At 34.6% G+C, this 23,824-nt stretch overlaps 1 protein-coding gene across 1 annotated transcript in view; it reads left to right on the top strand.

Annotated features, from left to right (window-relative positions):
* LOC123564892 (uncharacterized) overlaps positions 1-23,538 on the top strand; it is a 28,222-nt gene extending 4,684 nt beyond the window's left edge. Inside the window, exons 4-9 of the mRNA XM_045358806.2 lie at positions 6,159-6,267; positions 12,725-12,911; positions 14,233-14,348; positions 15,148-15,272; positions 18,192-18,324; positions 19,507-23,538. Of these exons, the coding sequence (XP_045214741.2) occupies positions 12,855-12,911; positions 14,233-14,348; positions 15,148-15,272; positions 18,192-18,324; positions 19,507-19,750 (675 nt within the window). The 5' untranslated portion in view covers positions 6,159-6,267; positions 12,725-12,854 and the 3' untranslated portion in view covers positions 19,751-23,538. The remainder of the gene's footprint in view (positions 1-6,158; positions 6,268-12,724; positions 12,912-14,232; positions 14,349-15,147; positions 15,273-18,191; positions 18,325-19,506) is intronic.
* Positions 23,539-23,824: the final 286 nt, after the last annotated feature.

The following is a 23,824-nucleotide window of genomic DNA, read 5'->3' as shown; positions in this document are numbered from 1 at the left end:
ATTCCCGTCTGCATCTACAGCCAATGATCGAATTTTTTTCTTGCATACCATGTTCACGAAATTATTGTAAACATAAAATCAATGGAACGACTTTCTTTTCAGAAATATTTATCATGGCTGCGTATTTAAACAAAGAGCGGGAAACGAACGTCCGTAAACAGGAAAAACGTCATGAAGTTTCAAAGACAAATGAAAAAGCTTAGTTCCGGTTTTGTTTTATCCGTTGCAGCGTAACGTTATGACTTTTGGATAAAATAACGTTTTTGAATCGAGAAATATACTATCACGAACAAAGAAGTTGGATTTTTATTCCGTTTTATGAAAAAAAGTATAAATTACTACATAAATCTTCTACATAATATGTAGTTCGTAATATGTCATTTACAGTACGAGGCATCTTACAGCCCGGAAAGTAAAATCATGGATTTTTCCAGCACCGGTAAAAATACCGGAAATCCCCGTGTGGTATGCAAGAAATGGTTAGGCCATAACGTCATACATTAACTCTGGTTCCAAACAATAAACCGAATTATTTGAGCCTCTAGAAGAATCGTTGGAACCAATTTTGAAATACTCAGAGATTATAGCATTGATTAAAACTAGAATCAACCATTTAATTTTAAATGAATTGGTATATTTCAGTTCAAGCAAATTTTCCTGTTAGCATTCGACAAAATGTTCAGTAAATTCACTAAAATGTGACAGGTTCAGCAAGCTAATCATAAAATATTAAATTTCTGCATCAAATAGTTAATACCTAGAGTGTATCTGTCCTTGTCCTAGAGACTATTATAAAGAATAATGGGTAGAATTAAAAGAACTCAAAATATACATATGTTGAAAAGTTTCCGCATGTCCAAATAACAGAGTTTTCTAGCTCTAGATCCTGTGGATGGCGCTATATACCACACAGCAACCTGCAACCGGATGCAAAAAGTGTGTGACGTCATTTCTTGACAGTCAACAAACTCGGCCAACGGTCCGACAAACGAAGCCACCAGTACAACACGTTACATTAAAATATGCATAGTTACATGTTTATAGTTTTGATTGATTTTATTATAGGAGGGATAAAGTGATTGCTTCAAATAGAGCATTTTGAAAAGATATTTCTGCTGTTCAATGACAGACTATAAAACGTTTTAATAATTTTTCGTATTTTATGAATATGTTTTTTTAAATTATTACATAAATAATAAATGTGGTGTTTAAGTGTCAAAGTTTGTCGCTTAACCTCTGTGCTCTTCATCAATGAATTAGCAAAGTTTTTTGCAATGAATAGATATGAATAAAACTAAAGAAACGAACCTATAAAGTTGAATGTACACGGTGCACAATCACGTGGTCTATGACGTCATGATATAGGTATCGCGCCAAGCATTTTTTGTCAACAAAGCGTCGATTCAAGAAGAAAATTCGTCGTAAGTATTTTGTTACGAATTTTTGTAAAATGTCTTTAGTATGTTGCAAGTCTTTTTATAGATGCGTACCTCCGATCACACAGCATCTGCCCGTGTCTGCTTTAGTTTGGCTGGAAAACGGGACAAACTGACCAAAATCTCAAAATCGCTCTTGCTGTTGCTCCAAGCTGATTCCAGAACCGCATTAAAACCAGCTTTCTCTTGCTGAAGTTTTCAAATAGCCGTTTTGTTTTGGTACTTTTTCTGTTCAAACATCCGCTGATTGATTATTTTTCATGTTAAAGGTGTTATTTTCAGGTAAAAAACAAGGATAAAGATATGATATTGCGGCAAGTTCTAAAAGATAAATGTTATCGCAACAAGCTGAAACTGTTATATACAATGACGGTGGCTTGAAAGGTTTGAGCTAGATTTTCAGGATAAAATAAAGGCTTTGAAGCATAATAAATATGTTTATGTGTTAATATAATGCGGTATATTCGCGAGGCTATTATTTTTTTTATATATGCGATTTTCACTTAAGCACACATTCAAGACACAAGCGTAATACTTATTTCTTGCTTAACGCCCCGCTAAATATTCAAATTTTAAAAATCTCGAAAAAATTACCTTCGCAAAATCAACCCTGTTTACAGCTTTAGTATTCAATTTCCAAGTTAGCTTTTTTCTCAATCATATTAAGATGGCTAACGGTGTTTTTTATTTGCAGATTCAAACGAATAATGGCTGATGTAGCTAGGACAAACGTGTGCAGCCAGCGTGGCAAGGCTTTCCGCCAGAGGCAAAATTTGCATACGCTCGAGAAAAATCACACAGAAACGTTTCCCTAGGGGTTTCAGCTCTCGATAGGCAATGGTAACTATTTTCTGTAATTTTATATCTGTGTAGCAAATGGACAGAAAATGGGCCATATATGCGAAGCTTGAACTTTTAGTTTTGATAACATTCAGAAGCTTTTGAAAATAATGTGCATTTTCTTAAAAATTATATCTTTATAAATTTTATACCTTGGACTCTCGAAGACGTGTGACACACTAAACTCATGTAGGAATAACTTAATGACCGAAGAACTGTAGAGTATGAATCAATTTATTACAGGAGAATAAATACTGAAATTACAGCTAGTTAAAAATGAAACTGTTTACTTGTAAAACAATGGAAAATTATCAATTGATCCTCTACGTGTTTTGAGTGTATTTACGAAATATTTGATCTGTTTATCCTATGCTCACTTGCATCAGCATCAGCAACATTCAGAGGACGGCCGCCATACAAGCTCTTGGCCTCTCCTCTTGTGAATACGACAATTCTGAAGAAAATGTCTATAATTTGGTATGTATCTACGACATGGTTCCCAAATATGCAGATAATTAAGAGAAAAGTGCATAATATATTTTATTTAGAATTTGGAAAGTATCACAGCATTATTTCTATTAATTTTCAGATGAAGAGAGCATAAGTTCACACTTAAACGCTCACGACAGGAGAGGGAACAATCCTCGGACTTTCAGTTCTGACATTTGCGGCTATCTGGTGGTGACCCGTTACGAACTCACCGAGCACAGTCATGAAGACAACCGGAGTCTGCCTGCATACAATGTGGTGCATTGAGTAAGCACAGGCCATTCCTGAATCGGGATATAAGGCAACATCGCAGGAATGTGTGTAATTTAAACCAGTGAATACTTTGAAAAATTGATGAAGACATGTTGATCTCGAATGTTTAGTGGTGCATTCTGGTCATTGTGTCAAATAGCATTTTTGGCATGATGCAACCCTCGTGCCTCTCTATTTTTTTGTTCTTAAACGGCTTTTAAATTCAAATATCTGTTACTATCAAAGCCATTGACTTGTAACATAAAATAGTTATTTGCTATCAAAGTCTACACCAATGAAACAATTCCTGCTTCTTTGTTTGAATTTGACAGAGTTATGTCCGTTTCAACTAAGAATGTTTTGGTTAAAGATTTTAATAAAGTCAAATATCGCTGTTACTATCTGATTTTCTGACTTTTCTGAATTTTCCGGACATAATACATTATTTTACAATCGTATTATTTTACATGAAGTTACATGTCTTTAAAAATAATAAAATTGAAGCTGACAGTTCTGGAATGTGTTAGTTGTAAAATGTTACAAATATTTAAACGAAAAGTTCAATCTACATCATGATACATGGCCTTAAAGGCTTAAGAGAGTTAACTGTGTAATAACTAAAAATTTCAACATAAAGAAATTCTTCAAATTTTGTCTGTTGACTCATGATAATGTCTGAAATCGAATTTTGAAAGAAACTTCCGATGTCAGCAGTCTGAATTTTTACTCGAAAAGACGAAATGTCAATACACACGCCAACATGCTGTGTATCATCAGTTGTCGAGTCCAATTCTTACGCTAATTTCATTCCGCCTTGCACAACTGTCACACGAAACACCAAGGGATCCTTTTAACAGCATTCCTGTCTATGCTCATAGTAGCTACCTTTTTTATGCACAAGGCCCTAGTTCTCTTTGAGCGATCAAAGTCGTGGTCCCCTGTAACAAACAAAACAGTAAAGACAAAAACTGGTAAGTCTTATAAGATTCAAATAAGACTTATTATAAATGCAGATATGACGTGTCATGTGCCTGTTATAACATGTCGCCACGTATTTAACCCCAAAACAAATGAATACATACATGTACTGCTTACGGCGTTGCCAAGGGCGTCGATAGTTTGTTTTGCTCATAGTTCCTTATGAACAAACTCAAATCGAGTGTTGGTGTTGTTTGTCTTGCTTTCGACTGGTCTCTTCAGAGTTTATTCAATTATTTTGTACTATGACGCCGTTTCCTATGAAGTTTGTTTGTTTTGCCGGTGCAAAGGTTATTTCAGTAAGTTTACAGACTAGAATTTCCCCTATTATTATCATTATAGATAATAATTTTGGTAATAGTATTATTACTATTATTATCATCATCATCATTATTATTATAATTGTTATTATTATTTCAAATGACTATAGGTTACAGTACAACCTCTCCTGAGCGGCTCTCTGTTAAGCAAAACCCCCTCTATAACAACATATCAAACTTTCCCTCAGCTGAAATATACTATCGAATTTACCTCTCCAGAACAACAACCTCTACATAACAGTCAATATTTGTATCCAAAGGGTCTTGCTCTACAGAGGTTGCATTGTATTACCTGTCTTCCATATATCAACGTTTATTAGTGGGCACACGTTGTATGAACCTGTCATCTTCTCGTCGCTCATATGTGTCCATCAGCTTGAAAACAGTCTCCCGGCTAGTTCGATAGTAAAAGGACCTGTAAAACAAGAATAGCTCGTATAATCCAATGTATTATATTTTCTTAAAATAAAAGTATTAAATACTTAATTTAGCATTTGCATTTAATTTATCATTTAACCAGCTTTGTTTTTTTCTTGGAACCCCATACATGTATCTTAAAATAATGATTTTCTCAGATGTATTGATTAGCCATTGAAATTTGTCATAATCTGTACAGTACTTTCTATGCGATATTTGATTTATATGACAATATTGGCTTAAGAAAGGTTTAAACCTGTAGCGATATCATTGCTCTTTCTCAGTAGCATAATCTTAGCTCCCTGCTTTTGCCTAAAAAATTCATTTCCAGTAGCTGTATTTCAGTGAAAGAGTACCAAGCGGTAATTGTGGAAATTAATGGGAGCAATGCCTTCAATTCCAAATTAAAATTTTAGATTGTTGTAACATCATTTATCTTTTAAAACTAGCCGCGATGGCATATGTTTTGCTCCGTGTTTTGCCTATAAACTCGCATTATACACAAGATAAATTCGACTGACAGATCGTGTTTAGATGAAAGAGTGATATGCGTTGATTTACGTATGAAAACTGATGGGAAAACGGACTTAAAATAAGATTATCGTTTCAGCTTGTTGCGATATCATTTATCTTCCAGAACTTGCCGCAATAGCACATCTTATTATCTTTGGTTTTATCTGAAAATAACACCTTTAACGTGAAAAAGTAATCAGTCAGCGGATGTTTTGAGACAGAAAGTACCAAACCAAAACGGTCATCTGAAGACTTCAGCAAGAGAAAGCTGGTTTTAATGCGGTTCTGGAATCAGCTTGGAGCAACAGCAAGAGCGATTTTGAGATTTGGGTCAGTTTGTCCCGTTTTCCAGCCAAACTAAAGCAGAGACGGACAGATGCTGTGTGATCGGAGGTACGCATCTATAAAAGGACTTGCAACATACTAAAGACATTTTACAAAAATTCGTAACAAAATACTTAAGACGAATTTTCTTCTTGAATCGACGCTTTGTTGACAAAAAATGCTTGGCGCGATACCTATATCATGACGTCATAGACCACGTGATTGTGCACCGTGATGTATTTCAAACTAAATACTTGTTTATCATTTGCTTAAGCGCCTCTCAGTCGATGTTGCTTCCTTGCACATCATTGATGGATACAGCAATCTTTGCAGCACTCCATCTTGACAAATGTATTCCTTGTACATCTCAGACAAACCAGTTCCATCTTATGCATTGTTTGTGTTCTGTAAAACTAAGACAGATTAGGCGTCGCTGCTGGTTTATCATTCAGACTAACGTCCTATTACTTCTTGAAGTAATGCAATTGATTGGACTATCTGCAATGGATGGAAACGACATTTTCCTCTTTGTACCTGTAGCCTGAACATCTCAATATGGTTAACTTACTGTTTTATTGTTGTTTTTCAGGTCTTAAGAAACTCAAGTTTTGTGCATTTAACCAAACTTGTTATGGGGAGTCATACAGTCTTTCAGAGTCCCAATATCTTGACCTATACAAGACAAGGCAGATATGCAAGTATGTTTCTTCTTTTATTGTAAAACCGGGTTCAGAATTTCTAATGGTTTATGCGTTTTTGTGGCGGTCGACATATAACAGTACTGGTCTGACATTCAAATTTTTCAATATTAGTAGCGAAGCAATATATACTTTTTACTGAGTCTTAGCCAATTATTTACTAGTATGTTAATTTTGGTTTTATAGAACCTTTATGAAAATATATATTTATACCTGCATTTCTTCTTGAAACACCTGTTTTTTATGAACTGCATACAAATCAAATGTTAGTAGTGCTGGGGTAGCCTTACTGATTTGGCTTATCAGGATGACTTATCTTATGATGTGTTATTTTATTGTTGTCATCCATCTGATCATCTGATGGGACAGCGACTGTCAAAAGATATCACGCTGTCCCAAAGCGTCATATTATTTGGACAAGTGCTGGGGTATCCGACTTCGACAATGGTAACGACTCCTGCATTCACTCTAAGTATGGCACAATGATCTGATTTATGTAATCAATCATAGTTTCTTAATAGCAGAGAATAAAAGTGAAATACATCGAGAAAAAATCCAACAAAGAATTTGAAAAAAGGGTAGTAGAAAAGAAATAATTCGATAATTCGCCCCATCCCCCACCCCATCCCCTCCCTCCCTAATTCGCCCCCCCCCCCCCCCTCCCTTCTCCTACTTCCTTTTCTGTCGATATTCGGGATTTTCTAAATAAAGTACGTTTACAGTATATTAAAATACTTAAAGTATCAAATATGCATGCAAAAATATAATCCCTGGCATAAACGAAAAATAATTATTCTTGTGCAGTTTCATACCCATAGCAATTGGGTGAGATTGCACAGTTCCGACAAGGAAAGAGCTTTTCCTTCTCCTTTTTATTATTTAATATGAAGTAAAATTTCGAATAACAGTCATTTTACCAATTTTTACCAAATGTTTCGGGACCATCTTTTCCTCTAATCTGAACGTGTCATGACATGAAAATGCTTCAAATTTGCCTTAGTTCTGCTGTAACGGCGTAGTCGTAACGCTTAATGAATTTTGTATTCTAGTAACCATATAGGTTACACTCTACCAATTCAGTTCCTTCTTTATTTCATATAAAACAATGAATTCTTGAGACCTCATTTTCAGTACTTTAGAGCATTTCAGTGATATGAAAACCATACATGATCATTTATGTATATAGTATGACATGTCTTCTTATCAAAAATAGAAAAATATTTACATGTTATGTTACATGTAAGAAAAATAATCTGTTCTGAAAAACATCACCCTCTGAAAATGCTCCCATGAAAATAGCCGTTTAGCAATTACGCGTATGTAGACATTTTCTCAAAGAATAAAACTAATACCTGGAAATTCACAATGAAAATGGTCTAGATCTTTTCTCAATACAATAAGCAATAAAACTAAGCCAAATTATAACTGCCAGATCCTCATATGACTCATTATACCAGATTTCATCAACAGCATGGAACTACATTTTGGACTACTTCACATGTAACACTGAGTAGTCACTTCCTGTTTGGTGTAATCAGTCCTGTACCCGTTGCATATATTGAAACATTAACAATCATAGCCACCCAACTCTGTTTTGGAGGGCCATTATGAAACATTAGTATACTGTACATGTACTTCATATTTTTCGTTGTTCTTGTTTCATATAGCTGTTGATACGTTTTAGCGCCAGTTGCACGTTATATATTATATTGAAATGTACTTAGATTTTACTTATTAATATGCCTTTCACCTCTGTTTTCACATTATAAGCGTCTTGTCATGGAACGAAATGTTTGTTGTTGTTTTGTATAAAGGTATTTAAGGACCAGTAAAACAATAAATGGTGCAGCTGCACACTGGATAACCGGCTAGTATCCTGACGCCCGCTAGAAATGTAACCCTGCTGGAAATGTAACCCAGCTGTAAATCGGTAGGTAAAGTTTTTCATTTATTTCTATTAAAACGAAGCCAATTCTTGCAAATCAACTTGACAGTTTTGTCAAGGAATGACCATGGCTTACATTTACAATTTCTGGGCCAAAAACGATCGTTATGTTTTGAGATATTCGCTAACAATTTCTTCAGCTTGAAAAAAAAATTGAGCAAAAATCCAAAGTTTTTTCCAAAGCTGACATGCAGTACTAATGCCCAGGTAATTTCAATTCGTTAGAAAGTGCTGAAAATTTACTCCACAATAGCAAAAAAAAAAGAAGTCCACGCGCATACATTTAGACGGGGTGACCCTGCGCGTGACCCCTGCCTATCTACGAATCAAAATACGGCTTTCGTTTTCAAGTTTAGCATTTCTACTTTCATTTTCTTTACTTCCGGAAATAGCTGAAGTTCGAGTGACACCATTTTATGTGTTGTCAAAAACATATATATACCTCTTGGCGCTCAGCATTAAGAGGGTAGTGCTAGGACTGGTCAGCCCGGTGTCAGTATAATGTGTCTGGGTGGGGTATCATGTCACGTGTCTACGGCGTGATATTCCAGTGAGGCAGCACTATAAAGTTGGGCATTGTGCTCACTGCTACAAGTAGACACCGTCGTTTATATGACTGAAATATTGTTGAAAAAGACGTTAAACCCGAACACACACACACACACACACCTAGCAGGATCGCATAAATATGTGCTGGCCGTCCTAAGGTTATTTAGAGTTATGGCCCCTGAAATATGCAAAAATGTACATTTTCACATTGTGACGCGCCTAGCTCAAAAAGTATTTCATATGAATTGATTAAACATTGTATGAGTCTTTATCATGATATGAACTTGTGCACCTCCTAATTTTGTCTGGCTCCGCTCCCTATTTTCAGAGTTATGGCCCCTAAAATAGTCAAAAATGCACATTTTCACTTTTTTGACGCACCTAGCTCAAAAAGCTTTTAATATAAATGGTTGAAAACTTGCATAGGTCTTTATCATGATATAAACTTGCACACCTCTTATTTTTTGGCAGGCTCCTCCCCTATTTTTAAAGTTATGGCCCCTGAAATAGTAAAAATATGCACATTTTCAACAAATTATGCGCATAGCTTAAAAAGTATTTAATGTAAATCCATGAAACCTTGCTTGAGTCTTTATCATGATGTGACCTTTAACACTTGGCATTCTTCTTGAGAATCTTTGCGCTTATTACAGAGTTATAACCCTTCAAATAGCCAAAATAGTGGATTTTTTGTTTGTGATGCTCATAGCTCAAAAATATATGGCCTAGAATAATGAATCCTTTTCATAAAATGTTTGTTTAGGCTAAACCCCATTAACACTGCAAACATTTGAATTATTGCCCCTTATTTGTGACAAATGTACCAATGGGGGGCACACCCTGTGTCCTACAGACACATTCTAGTTGCGATTTCTTTTGTCTTTCATTTGTGTAAAATGTGTATACTTGCAGTCAGTAAACAGTTTGTATATCCATATGTATGGTCCTTATTGTTATGTCGAGTAATTCTGGTTGATTTCATTTCAATTGTCCTTTTGGTTTAGGGTCTAAAAGTTGCTTAGTTCCTTTCGCCCGTCCGTCCGTCCGCCCGCAGTGTCTTGTCCGGGCTCTGATGCTACATGCATGGACTGATTTTTAAGTATTGATTTTTAAACTTCAAACATGTGTTACCAATCATACAAGTATTAGTTAGGCCCATTCATTAATGACCACCTCCATTAATCGTAAGATTGTAAACAAGCAAAGAAGAGTTCCGATCTACCTTGTTATATGTTGATTAAAGCTATATGTGGCTGCCATGTTAAGAAATAACTGATTAACAGTCATGTGAGATTTTGCAAAGTTCTGCTTATTTAGATTTGAAACAATCGTTTTCAATCGTTTGCCTCTATACATCAACAACTTGCAGTTTTAGACCATGAATAAACTGGTATTTGTTGAAAAGGTACTTATGAATAAAACAAAATAGCAGATTTACATTAGGAGCAATTAAATAATTATGTATGAGCAAATAAGATTATACACCTATCTAGCACCACACTAAGAACACTTTTCAAAACAAAAACGGGCATTTGAGATTCATTAAAGATACTGAAGTCTTCAAACGAAATTCAAAGGACTGACGACCAGAAGCAATCATTTGCACTTGCGAAACCCGAGGTGAAATTACTTTCTGTAGTAGCCCGGAGGCACCTGTAGTTGTTTTCCTCCACCATCAAAAGCTGGCAAAAAAATGGCAATATGTACTATATTGCTTCGGTTGAACTGCAAAAAATATATGGTTGGCTTTCGCATGGCGGAAAAATGGCAAGAACGCGTGAACTAGGTTAAAAGTCAGTCCGGGTGTGAAGGAATATAGTCCTAAAGCCTCTTGAAATGAAAGTGCCATTTTTGAAAATAAATAAGTTTCCGTCAAATCACTGCCAGTAATACTTTTTTTTTCAGGAATAACGTAGAACCCGGAAACTTCATACAGGTGTTCCAAAAGGAGACATCTTTTACAGCAGATGATAAGTTTTCACAGGTTGTTCATAAACAAAACAATTTGCGCAAAACTTTGGATTTTTGCTCGATTTTTCAAACTGAAGAAATTGTTAGCGAATATTTCAAAACATAACGATCGTTTTTGGCCCAGAAATTGTAAATGTAAGCCATAGTTGATTTGCAAGAATTGGCTTCGTTTTAATAGAAATAAATGAAAAACTTTACCTACCGATTTAAACTGGGTTACATTTCCAGCTGGGTTACATTTCCAGCGGGCGTCAGGATAGCCCGTTATCCAGTGTGAGCTGATAAGCTAAACTCAATGGCCGAATTATGATGTCTCTCGAACGTACCTGCAGACTGTCGAATTACGGCACTACACAAATTACGCATGGAGGTGGGAGAAATAAAATCACATGTACCGAAAAACTTGAGTCGGTGACCACCCAATTTTATTTGTCATTTGGACTCGGTATATATTTTAAAAACCATTTATTGAAAGAAAAAAAAATAATCAAAAATTTAATTCAGGGATTTTTAATATGCCAATTTAAAGCCGAAAAATGCAGCGAAACTGAACGTCAATTTTTAGACAAAAACGACGTTTTCCTTTCCATTTTTCAAATATTTGTCGGCGTAAAACAATAATTTTTATATTAGCATAAAGGAAAGATTACTTCTCAGCGGACAGTGTAGAATATAAGAAAATATGTTGGCTGGTGCCGTTGCAGTACCCGTAACAGTTGCCAAGGATACGCGGCGACGTCATTTTCAAAAACGGGCTTTGGTAGTCAACTTTGACGTCTCGTGTACAAAAAATGGTTAAATCTATTGGCATAAAATAAGCTACACAATGTTTGAAATGGTCAACTTCACACATGCCAAATTGCAAGACCCTACTCGAAAGTTCGTGAAGTGCCGCGTTCTACCTTAAAACACAAATACAATGTATACATTGTATTTAATTTTGCTAAGTACAGTTAGCTATGACACTGTATATTTTATTTACAAAATAGAACTGATGAACAGAACAAAATGTAAATTGCTATGTATATGATATCACCAATCCCAAACATAAATGTTTTGTAAACTATTAATAATAATCCAAGAGTAAAATATACACATGTGCCAGTGGACAAGGGATCATATCTGAGTTACATTCAAAGAAATAACCTATGAGAGCTTTCGTAATTGATTAATTTTCTTTATTAACAAATATTATAAGCGCAATGATTTTTATCTTTTCTAAAACATTTAATCGATTAGAAGAAGGCAGTAGCAGTAGCAGCAGTAGCAAAAACGTGAAGTTTGCAATAGCAGAAGAAGTAGTAGCAGTAGCAAAAACGAGACATGGGCAGTAGTAGTAGAAAAAAATAAGCAGTAGCTGTAAAAACGATAAAACTGACAGTAGCATTAGAAGCATCAGTTGAAAATAAACAGTATTAGCAGTGGAAGAATAAGCAGAAACAGTAGCAGTAGAAAAATCGTGAAACTGGTAATAACAGTAGCAGCAATAGCAGTAGCAAAGATGTGAAATTGTACAAGTATCAAAAAGAAACAGTAGAACAATAAGTAAAGCAGAAAATTTAAACGGTAGAAAAATCCGGAAACTGGCAATAGCAGTAGCAAAATTATGTAATTTGCAGTAGCAGTAGTAGGTACCGTCAGTTTCACGTTTTTGCTACTGATACTGCTGCTATTGTTACTGCCAGTTTCAATATTTTTCTACTGCCACTGCTGCTTATGATTTACCTAAGTATATTTGTTACTGCAAATTTCGCAAGTTTTCTACTGCTACTGTTTGTGAAAGTTACACAAATTTTTTTCTACTCTTATTGTTGCAACTGCTACTGCCAATTTCACTTTTTTAAATTTTTCAACTTCTCACTGCTACTACTAACTTCCTTTAAGCAAATGTTTGTTCCATTGAATAAAAATGCAAAATAAATTTACCCATTCGAGACCCTTGGTCTTTCTAGATCAGACGACCGTGTTATTTTAAAGTGTTTCTGGTTATAGGTAATATGCAAAGCTTCGTCAATGTGTGACAGTAAGCCCTTCAGAAAACTGTACTGAATCCGACGCTAGATCAGCCACAGTCCTTTCAAAAATTCAATACTCATTACGCACATTGTGTGGAAACGAGGACATGAGCCACATATACAATATGTACGATGGGGACGCTAGGTGTACTGATCCTAAAGTGGTGAGTGACGTCAAAATATTTAAAGAGATAGTAGTATGTACAGAGAGCAACACAATTAAGAATTATTTAATTATATCCAATGTGGGTTTAGAGACCGATTAAAACCTTCTACTTTTTTATACAATCTCTTAATTTGAGCTATTCGGGAACTTGTTCATAGAAGCCGGTGTTTGCGTAAAATTTCATGATGGTTTCCTATATCTTTCCGCCGCAGTTAGAATAACAATATACCTCTGCAATTGTTGTAATCAGTCTTGAAGTGCAAATTGTTGTAGGAAGAATTACACTGCAAGTTTTCCATCAGACTACACGTCAAGTGTTACTGTTTACCTTTACCCTGCTAAATTTCTAAAATGGACAGGTCCATCATTCAGCTTGTCAGTATCACTTATGATTCAAAGGAATGGTCTGACTGAATAGCGAACAGTTCAGTTCATAATCAACCTGCACGGACGTGCAGGCAGATCTTGGTCTGCACTGGTCGCAAAGGCAAAATTTCATGACGCCAGAAGGCTAAATGTTAATTAGATGTTAATATTTCCCTTGATATAGTTTTATTAGATGTTTCTGCTATTTAAACTCCATTAAGTCAAAAGAATTTACGACTAATGTTGTGATATAGAGATAGACCCTAAAATTTTAAATGATAGAAATACATTAAATAAAGTCTAGAAATTGATTTCTAAGTCCTTGAAATAACCAAAAATGATTTCACAAATGTGAAAATTATGATAGTTTTGTTAATATCAATAACAGAAGTTTCAAGATTTAATTTAAAGTTGTGATCCCCAAAGAATGACAACTCTTGCCTTGGGCTAGTACTTATAAGCAGAGATATCTATTAGCTTACTTTCCTTGCAGTTACACAGTTGAGTGGAAAATGAAAACTGTTTAAGACACAGTATAATACTTTTTTGCACAACAAAAGCATTTAGGGTTCATTCACATGTGCTTGATTTACCCATCAAAACCTGCTTCCTATGATTCTGTCAACTTACTTATGGTAAAAAAAATAACTTTTAACAAGCAGATATTAAAATGTAATACCAGTAAGTATTTTATAGTGCAGACAATACAGTTTGGCTTGTATCAAAATGTCACAATAGAAGCACTTTTGTAATACAGAACACCTGGTAGGATTAGTAAAGGTGCAATTATATTGATATTGATCTCTATTTCCTATGCCTACACTGTGATATAAAAAAGTACTTAATTTATAACTACATTGCCTGTAAATAAGACTATAGTTTTTTCTCTTCATACAAACTAAGTAAACTAGACATTTAAATATATTTATCAAATATAACTGTCTATTCTCTAGGAGAGTAAATGTTTTGAATCACGAGTAACGTCACGTATAACACGATGTTCGGCTCTCTCCTTGCGGACTCTTGTTGACCAGAGGTTGCCGCCAAACATTATCGACTTCTGTGATAGGTTAGAATTCACCTTTTAACTATTTATTGATTTAAAGTGGTTTTGCATTGAAAAGTAGCAGAATGTATGTTTTTTTATGACTTATTAATCTAAGAAAGCCATAATGATTAGCTTCAACTGAAACAATATTAACTCTAGTCTGCTATCATTTGACTGTGATACAGGATTACAAATAATCTTCTTGATATAGATTCAAAACAGTAGTCTTTTAATGATACGAAGCGGACGTAAAATTTGATCCTTTGGGAATGGGATCGTAACATTTAGTCCTTTGTGACTTAGGGTAATATTTGGTCCAAAGGGATCGCGCTGCTAACATTTGTTCTTTTGGAACTTGAGTCGTATTATTTGGTCCTTTTTGATTGGGCGTAACATTTAGTCCTTTGGGCTTTCGGTCGTAACATTTGGTCCTTTGAGTCAGTTCAGTGTAATGGTATACTTGTTCCTCTTAAGCCTCTGCTATAGGGCGTTGAATATATCATAAACATAATTAGATAGAAAAGCTACCTTCCAAACATGTATCCTCCCGCCTGCAAATAAAACCATACAGCACTTCATATACTTGAGCTAAGAACGTAAACATCAATCCCCTGAGGGATAACTCTGTCCTGACATACGATCCAGTAAGTATAGCCACAAACCAAGTATACTATTATTTTTACCGGTTGTGTTATCTTCTTCTAAAGGTTTTCCTTATGATGTGTTAACCTATGTACATGTACATGCAATATGATGACAAAACTTTATTCAATCATTTGATTTTAGAGTAAGGTGACTCTGGGTGTTATTTACATTACAGACAAGAATGCAATATAAAATGTTACGAGGATGCTGTAAGCCTCTGTAGCATGAAGGATCAGTATGTTGAGTTGGACCCAGTCGCTGTTAAAGTCTCATACAGGGTATCATGTGATAAAAAGGAAGGTTTGTAATATTGTGTAAAATCTCACTCCACTATTGACGTTCGGGACTAAAAGCCAACCTTGCGTCAGTGAAAAGTTAAATTCAAATTTAGATGTCGTCGCTTGACTTTTATAGTGATTCAGTTCATTACTAAAGCTTGACCAGACTTCATGTGAACAAAATGTAAGACGTTGCTTCAAATTTTGACAAAATGAAGCTACGTCCAAATAGAAATCCCTAACTACCTGAAAAGTAACAAATGTCAACTTCTATAATTGTGAATGAATGGAGCATATGTGACAGTACTCATTTTCAATACAAAACCTGCAAAGTAAAGGCTTAAGAATCTTTGATTATGTTTTTCTAACAAAACGAAGAAAGGACAAAGATCGCGACGCTGAATCTTAGACAGGAAATGATGTAATGCACGTACTGTTATAATTATATTGCGTTTGCTTGGCATGTAAGCGCGTTTGTATGATTACAACAATTAGCTTCGTGAACACAGTAACAAATATATTCAACTATCAATGTGTTTTTATCTTTGTCAAATATTACCTTTTGTGCTGTTAATATCGGACAAAATATTTCATAATTTGGTTTTAATTAAATGTAAAAATAATATGATGGGCCGTAATTTTACTTATGACATTAGCAGTGAGATAAGGCACCATAAAATACAAGACCACAAAACTTTCCTCTATCAGATGCCAAAAAGATGAATTCAAGTTATTATAAAAGTTCAAATATAACCCTTTAGTTGATGAATTTCCAGGATAAACAGTAAATATTTGACATGTGTTTACAAAACAACCGTCTATAAATTTGGTCACAGTATTTCTGGACCATCAGCTTAGCATTTGATTTCCTGGCTGTCAATAATTACAATGTGGTCATCCAAGGCTCTAAGAGGGAGCGTTAATGGGAATTATATTGCTTTGAAGTAACCAAAATTATATAGGTGATTTTCATCAGGATGTCTTAGTGGAGAGGCCTAATTATTTGTGAAGAAGTATTTATAGCGTTCAAACTCTCAACCTTTTAATACATGGAATGCAAGAATGAAGTAGTCTCATTCGTTGGCAGAAAAGAAAACAAGGGAAGTTCATGCTTTGGTGAAGATGGGGCCTAAGAATTTAATTCATATAATACATTTTCATCTTTTTCTCAGAACAGAAAGTCACAACTTGGTATGTTTGATGTGATTCAACTCCTGTATTCATAAAAGAAATTGCGTAAAAAATGTTTCTCGAAGGGTGTTCTATAAAATTGTATCACAGTTTTTTGATAAATGATACCATTCTTGAATTACATCACTTTTAATTCATTGAGAAGGAAATAGATATCCAAAAATAATTGATTTTTCTGTCATTTTGATATGCTACACATCATGTTTTTTCTTCAGCATTGTGTGGAGAAATATCATATTAAATCAGGTCATACCTCCACCCCTTATAGTGATAGTGTCGTTAATTATTATAAATACATTATTGCAATCACAAGCCTATTAATAAAATTTAAAATGTACATATGTTGAAAAGTGTCCCTTGACTAAGTAACAATGTTATCTAGCCCCAGGACAGCTTGAGAAAGCAAAATCTTTCACTCCTGTTGGCACAAATCGAACATACCACAAAGTGACCAGCAACCAGTAGTCTGGCTACCGACTAGATAATCTTTTTTTTTTTTTTTTTAGAAAAAAAATCTGTAAGGCATTCCGACTTCATCAGTCCTGGCTCTGATTATCTAATGTTTTGAGAAGAAAAGGGACATAATTATACAGAATTTGAATAGCCTCAAGAGTTCTCTCCTATGAACAAAACATTAGGTCTGAACACAGACTAAGCAACCAGATGCACAGTGTAAATCACTTTAGATTTCAAGTCCCTATATTGACAATCAATTTAACAAACGATGCTCAAGGTACAACAGGAACTTGATCCCACATTAAAAAAAAAAGAAAAAAAAGTAAAACACGCTATGAAAAAAGGGTACATGTAAATACGCGTGCACACCAACTGATTACATATGTATGCAAAGTATACTTGAAGCAGAGTTTAACAACATCAAGTTTACAGTTTGATTGTAGGCTAATGCCATGCCAATTGTATAAACTATAATTGAATAAAATCTTTCAGAGGACAATTTTTGTATCATAAAAAGGAAACATACACAACTTATTGTCGTTCGAGATAAAGAAAATATACAGCCTCATAATTATATATCTAAATCTGCTTTATTGTTTTTATATAATGCGTTTGTTTATTTGTTATAGATCGAACTCCAAAATATACATATATTACAAAAAAACTGTAAAGACAAAATCATGAGTCTTAAATATAAAGATCAAAAACTGAACTCTGTACAACCTCACTTGCATCAGGACATACATAATCTCAATCGCCAGCTGAAATGCGGTCAGTCTAGACTTAAATAACCATGAAACCGTTGGATACTACTAAACTGATAATTCATCCGCTGTTTTCATGGAACTAGTTTCAGTAGCGCGTTAACTTATTTTAGATGTGGCTAGAATTATGATAAGAAAATAGTAGAGTCTTCAGAAGTAAATCTGGTAGCGGATTAAAGACTGCTCCATCCCCATGTCCGTAACAAGCGAACACAAACATATATAGAAAGAACATAGCATGGCACCGCCTTTGAACGGTCGATGGCGGAATTTAAAGTACTTTACCGGTGCCATATCTCACTCTTTAACCTAAACCATAGTTCAAAATGTAAAACAAAACTTCATGTCAGCTGAATGTATATCCGAGTTTTATCAATATAATGCTTAATTAAGTGATGTTTACTTACCATGTCCAATTTTCATGAAAACAAAAGAAACATCAAAAAGTAAGGTTAGGAATTGCAGAAGTTGTTGGAGATAGAGGTTCTTTGAGAACAGAAAATATATTTTTATTTTCATAAACTATTCAGAACTCAAAACTGCGGTAGCAGAATGTACTATCCGGAACATGACATGCTCTGCGGATTTCCAAGACCTCCAGACAGAAGCAAACAAACTTCTGCAGCATACTAACAACACGGCATACAGACAAGCTCTCTGCAGGTATAGTATGACTGTAAAAAGGAAGGGACATGGATACATTTATCCATGACAGTGAAAGCGACAGTTCGTACTGTGGAACAGTGCATTATTTTTTTTAATAAAACGAATAGACGTATTTCTTAGTTATTTATACTCAATCGCTTATTATTAACGGTTCCCTTACATAAATAACTGTTGTACGCTTGAATCAAATTTCCTAGCTCCCTATATACGATCTGGTCTAAAAACTGTCAGGTTGCGTAAGTTAGCCCATCAATTCATGGAGATTCAGCTCAAATTAAAAAGAAAAAACGTTAACACTTGTGAGACACTTTTCACACTACCAGTTTTAGTCTTTTACAAATAATTCTAGATAGGTCTCACTCTGATAGTCATATCTCAATTATATGGTTTGTATACTGAATTGATAAACTGTTTTGTATATGTAATACATTAGCTCTACTCTATCTTGAAATTTCTTGAAATTGTATTTTTCTTTGCCAAGTATCACACAATATAGCGGACTTTTCAGTTAACTATTCCATGTCTCCATGCAAACTCCAACACAGTGTTACTTCCCCTTATCGGTACAGTTGATGATTGTTTGACAATATTCCTGCGCGGAGGTTGGTTCCCATGAGGAACAAAAGAAATATACTGGTATAGTTTAAACGGCCAGTCTGCCAGTAACATTCTTGTTTCTTACCTATCTCTAAGATCCTCCATGGTTTCGTCCAAACTTTTCCAACATTAAAGTTGCGCTGATATTTTGTATTAAATAAATGAATTAATACAATGTTTTTCAAGTTATTAGGTATTTACTGTCGTATCTCGGAAATATTTGGACATCGGTCTATTAATTGTACAGTTTTTGCATCACTAGTTAACGTGTGTGTCTGGTTCATATGCAAGTTAGTTTCAGTTTATGACGCTGTGTAAAATATAAAGCATATGTAATTCTAAAAGTAGTGACTTTTCAACCATATAGTTATGCATAACATCTATCTGAATAGAAGTTTTATCACCTTTAGCATGAAATCAAGAGCCTTATAAAACTTTTAATCATAATATCATTTTACAATCTTACAAAATACCTTTCCGCATTTTTCGAAAAAAAAAATATATATATATATATATATTTTGGTAAGGATCCCCCAATTTTTTGCAACATTTATTTCAAAAAATGATTATTTATTCATACAGGGCTACCTCGAAATTTCTCGAGTGTTTGGACTATGTTGTTGCTGGAAATTGCACTAACGAGATGGCGACATTAATGAAGGATATAATGACAGTTGCGTTCAGCTATGCTAAATGCGGACCACAAGACCACGCCTACTTTTCTAAATATGGCGGCGATACTAAATGCGTCACTTCCGGAAGCTGGAAATCCATGATAAGCATCTTGCTCTTTGGAATGACAGCGTTGCTTCTTGTACGACTTTGAACAAACAGTTTTTCATTTGGAATAAACATCACTGAACAAATTGTTCAGTGTCCAAATATTCAGAGTACAAAATAAGAAAATCAAGTACCCACAATATGAATATAACATGTAGTTATTCGATCTTCCAATTAGCACTGATCGTTGTGATTTAACAAAACCATTTCATTATCATGCATTTCACAAAATCCTGTGTACTTTTGTGCATTTGTTCAATTTTAATGATAAATTGGACATGATAAAGTATAAAGTCAGATGAAGAAAGAAGTGTTATAAGTTTTGACAAAGATTCGGTTATGTATGTATAGAAACCGGGGATTCGCGCTTATTGCTTTCAGACTATGCAACTCAATTCTATTCAAGACTTGGTATATCGATACACTAACTGCAAAAGTCCATTTCTTCTTTCATCACGTCTAAAACCGATTTAGACAATTTATCTCGTATTTTATATCTTAATTCATTTGTCAAGTTTGCTTTATGTCTGCATCTTTAGATCTTGATTCGTTTGTATTATTTTGAATGTGTATACGCATGAAAAAATGTTGTTTAACAATAATTATTCTGTTCCAACGCCAAACTTTGCTACTGTTGTAAGGAAACAAACTGGTATCAAAATGTTACAATTTTTTATCTAAATTCGCAGAATCATTGTACATTTAATTACTTCGAAGTTTTTGTTTGCAAAACATGCATGGAAAATCCATTTACAGTCGTTCTTTGTTTGAGACCCACAGAGCTTGCAAGTAGATCTAACATGTTTCCTATTGTATGTTTAACACAATAAATCATTGATCAATTCCCCATAATTATGCAATATCTTGGGAAATAAGCATGGAAAAACAAGAAAAAAACAGAAATTTATTTATATAATAACAGTGTTGGCACGACCTCATCACAGTCATAATAAAAATAACAATGGCAAGACGTATGCGATGCGAGAAAAAATGGTAACACTATTTTATCACATGTTTGACGTCGCTGGAGTGTAATAAAGCCATTAAATAAAAACGATAATACACTAGTGTAATTAATAAAGATTTGACGTCGACGTCATTTATAGTATAGGCGACGTCGGTCAAATTGTCTTGTTTATATAGTAAAAGAAAGTCGATTTTTAGCTCACCTGTCACAAAGTGACAAGGTGAGCTTTTGTGATCGTGCGGTGTCCGTCGTCCGTGCGTGCGTCCGTCCGTCCGTAAACTTTTGCTTGTGACCACTCTAGAGGTCACATTTTTCATTGGATCTTTATGAAAGTTGGTCAGAATGTTCATCTTGATGATATCTAGGTCAAGTTCGAAACTGGGTCATGTGCCTTCAAAAACTAGATCAGTAGGTCTAAAAATAGAAAAACCTTGTGACCTCTCTAGAGGCCATATATTTCACAAGATCTTCATGAAAATTAATCAGAATGTTCACCTTGATGATATCTAGGTCAAGTTCGAAACTGGGTCACGTGCCATCAAAAACTAGGTCAGTAGGTCTAAAAATAGAAAAACCTTGTGACCTCTCTAGAGGCCATATATTTCACAAGATCTTCATAAAAGTTAGTCAGAACGTTCAACTTGATGATTTCTAGGTCAAGTTTGAAACTGGGTCACGTGCCATCAAAAACTAGGTCAGTAGGTCAAATAATAGAAAAACCTTGTGACCTCTCTAAAGGCCATATTTTTCATGGGATCTGTATGAAAGTTGGTCTGAATGTTCATCTTGATGATATCTAGGTCAAGTTCGAAACTGGGTTACGTGCCATCAAAAACTAGGTCAGTAGGTCTAAAAATAGAAAAACCTTGTGACCTCTCTAGAGGCCATATATTTCATGAGATATTCATGAAAATTGGTCAGAACGTTCAACTTGATGATTTCTAGGTCAAGTTCGAAACTGGGTCACGTGCCATCAAAAACTAGGTCAGTAGGTCAAATAATAGAAAAACCTTGTGACCTCTCTAAAGGCCATATTTTTCATGGGATCTGTATGAAAGTTGGTCTGAATGTTCATCTTGATGATATCTAGGTCAAGTTTGAAACTGGGTCACGTGCCTTAAAAAACTAGGTCAGTAGGTCTAAAAATATAAAAACCTTGTGACCTCTCTAGAGGCCATATATTTCAGGAGATCTTCATGAAATTTGGTCAGAATGTTCACCTTGATGATATCTAAGTCAAGTTCGAAAGTGGGTCACGTGCCTTCAAAAACTAGGTCAGTAGGTCAAATAATAGAAAAACCTTGTGACCTCTCTAGAGGCCATATTTTTCATGGGATCTGTATGAAAGTTGGTGTGAATATTTATCTTGATGATATCTAGGTCTAGTTCGAAAGTGGATCACGTGCCATCAAAAACTAGGTCAGTAGGTCAAATAATAGAAAAACCTTGTGACCTCTCTAAAGGCCATATTTTTCATGGGATCTGTATGAAAATTGGTCCGAATGTTCATCTTGATGATATCTAGGTCATGTTCGAAACAGGGTCATGTGCGGACAAAAACTAGGTCAGCAGGTCTAAAAATAGAAAAACCTTGTGACCTCTCTAGAGGCCATACTTGTGAATGGATCTCCATTAAAATTGGTCAGAATGTTTACCTTGATGATATCTAGGTCAAGTTTGAAACTGGGTCACGTGCCTTAAAAAACTAGGTCAGTAGGTCAAATAATAAAAAAACCTTGTGACCTCTCTAGAGGCCATACTTTTCATGGGATCTGTATGAAAGTTGGTCTGAATGTTCATCTTGATGATATCTAGGTCAACTGGGTCAACTGCGGTCAAAAATTAGGTCAGTAGGTCTAAAATTATTAAAATCTTTTGACCTCTCTAGAGGCCATATTTTTCAATGGATCTTCATGAAAATTGATCTGAATGTTCACCTTGATGATATCTAGGTCATTTTCGAAACTGGGTCACGTGCGGTCAAAAACTAGGCCAGTAGGTATAAAAATAGAAAAACCTTGTGACCTCTCTAGAGGCCATATTTTTCATGAGATCTTCATAAAAATTAGTGAGAATGTTCACCTTGATGATATCTAGGTAAAATTCAAAACAGGGTCATGTACCTTCGAAAACTAGGTCAATAGGTCAAATAATAGGAAAACCTTGTGACCTCTCTAGAGACCATAGTTTTCAATGGATCTTCATGAAAATTGGTCAGAATTTTTATCTTGATAATATCTAGGTCAAGTTCAAAACTGGGTCACATGAGCTCAAAAACTAGGTCACTATGTCAAATAATGACGTCATACTCAAAACTGGGTCATGTGGGAAGAGGTGAGCGATTCAGGACCATCATGGTCTTCTTGTTTTATGTTTCGACAAGAAAGGCTAACATGTGATAAAAAGAATATTACATGTGTAACTTTCCACATTGAATTTATTAAACTCGTTTAATAAAATTGATAAAATGCTCGGCAGAGCCTCGCATTTTATTATTTTATTCAACTCGTTTAATAAATTCAATATAAAAAGACACTCATGTAATATCCTCAATATTTTTGTCAATCCCAGCATAATTATAAACTAAACAAAAATTGGTACTAAAACATAAATCTTCTCCATTTGAAAATAACTTCTACTGCCAATGAAGATGTTTGCTGACAGGACGGACACCAAATAATTTGCAATCATGCCAGATACTTTAGATAATACAATGGCGGCAGTTTTAAAAACGTCCTTATCAAACTAAATCAAATAACATATTTAAAAAAAAATGAACTAAGTAAAGTTATTTGTTTACTTTAGACTGACGAAATAGTATGTACAGACTGAAAACAAACTGATTAAAATAAAACAAACATATCATTTTTTGTTTGTTGTTTTTCTACTTTTTTCTCGTTTCTTTCACATTTTTAAAAATAAATAGATCTAGTTAATATCAACCACACATGTCTATTATTGCTCATTTATGTTGTGTACACTGATGTATTTTTTCTACATCAAATCCTCATGATATCATTTGATATTCTTTGAAGATTATATGTGTTTGTGTATTATAAAATATATCGTATATGCTTAATGTATGCTTTTGTCTAAACATTATGAAAAGATGAAGTTCACTTTTACCCAAATGGTATCAGTTTTAAAGCATAG

The sequence above is a fragment of the Mercenaria mercenaria genome, chromosome 2, assembly GCF_021730395.1.
Source record: "Mercenaria mercenaria strain notata chromosome 2, MADL_Memer_1, whole genome shotgun sequence".
Lineage (NCBI taxonomy): Eukaryota > Metazoa > Mollusca > Bivalvia > Venerida > Veneridae > Mercenaria > Mercenaria mercenaria.
This window is presented reverse-complemented; position numbering and strand designations above follow the sequence as displayed.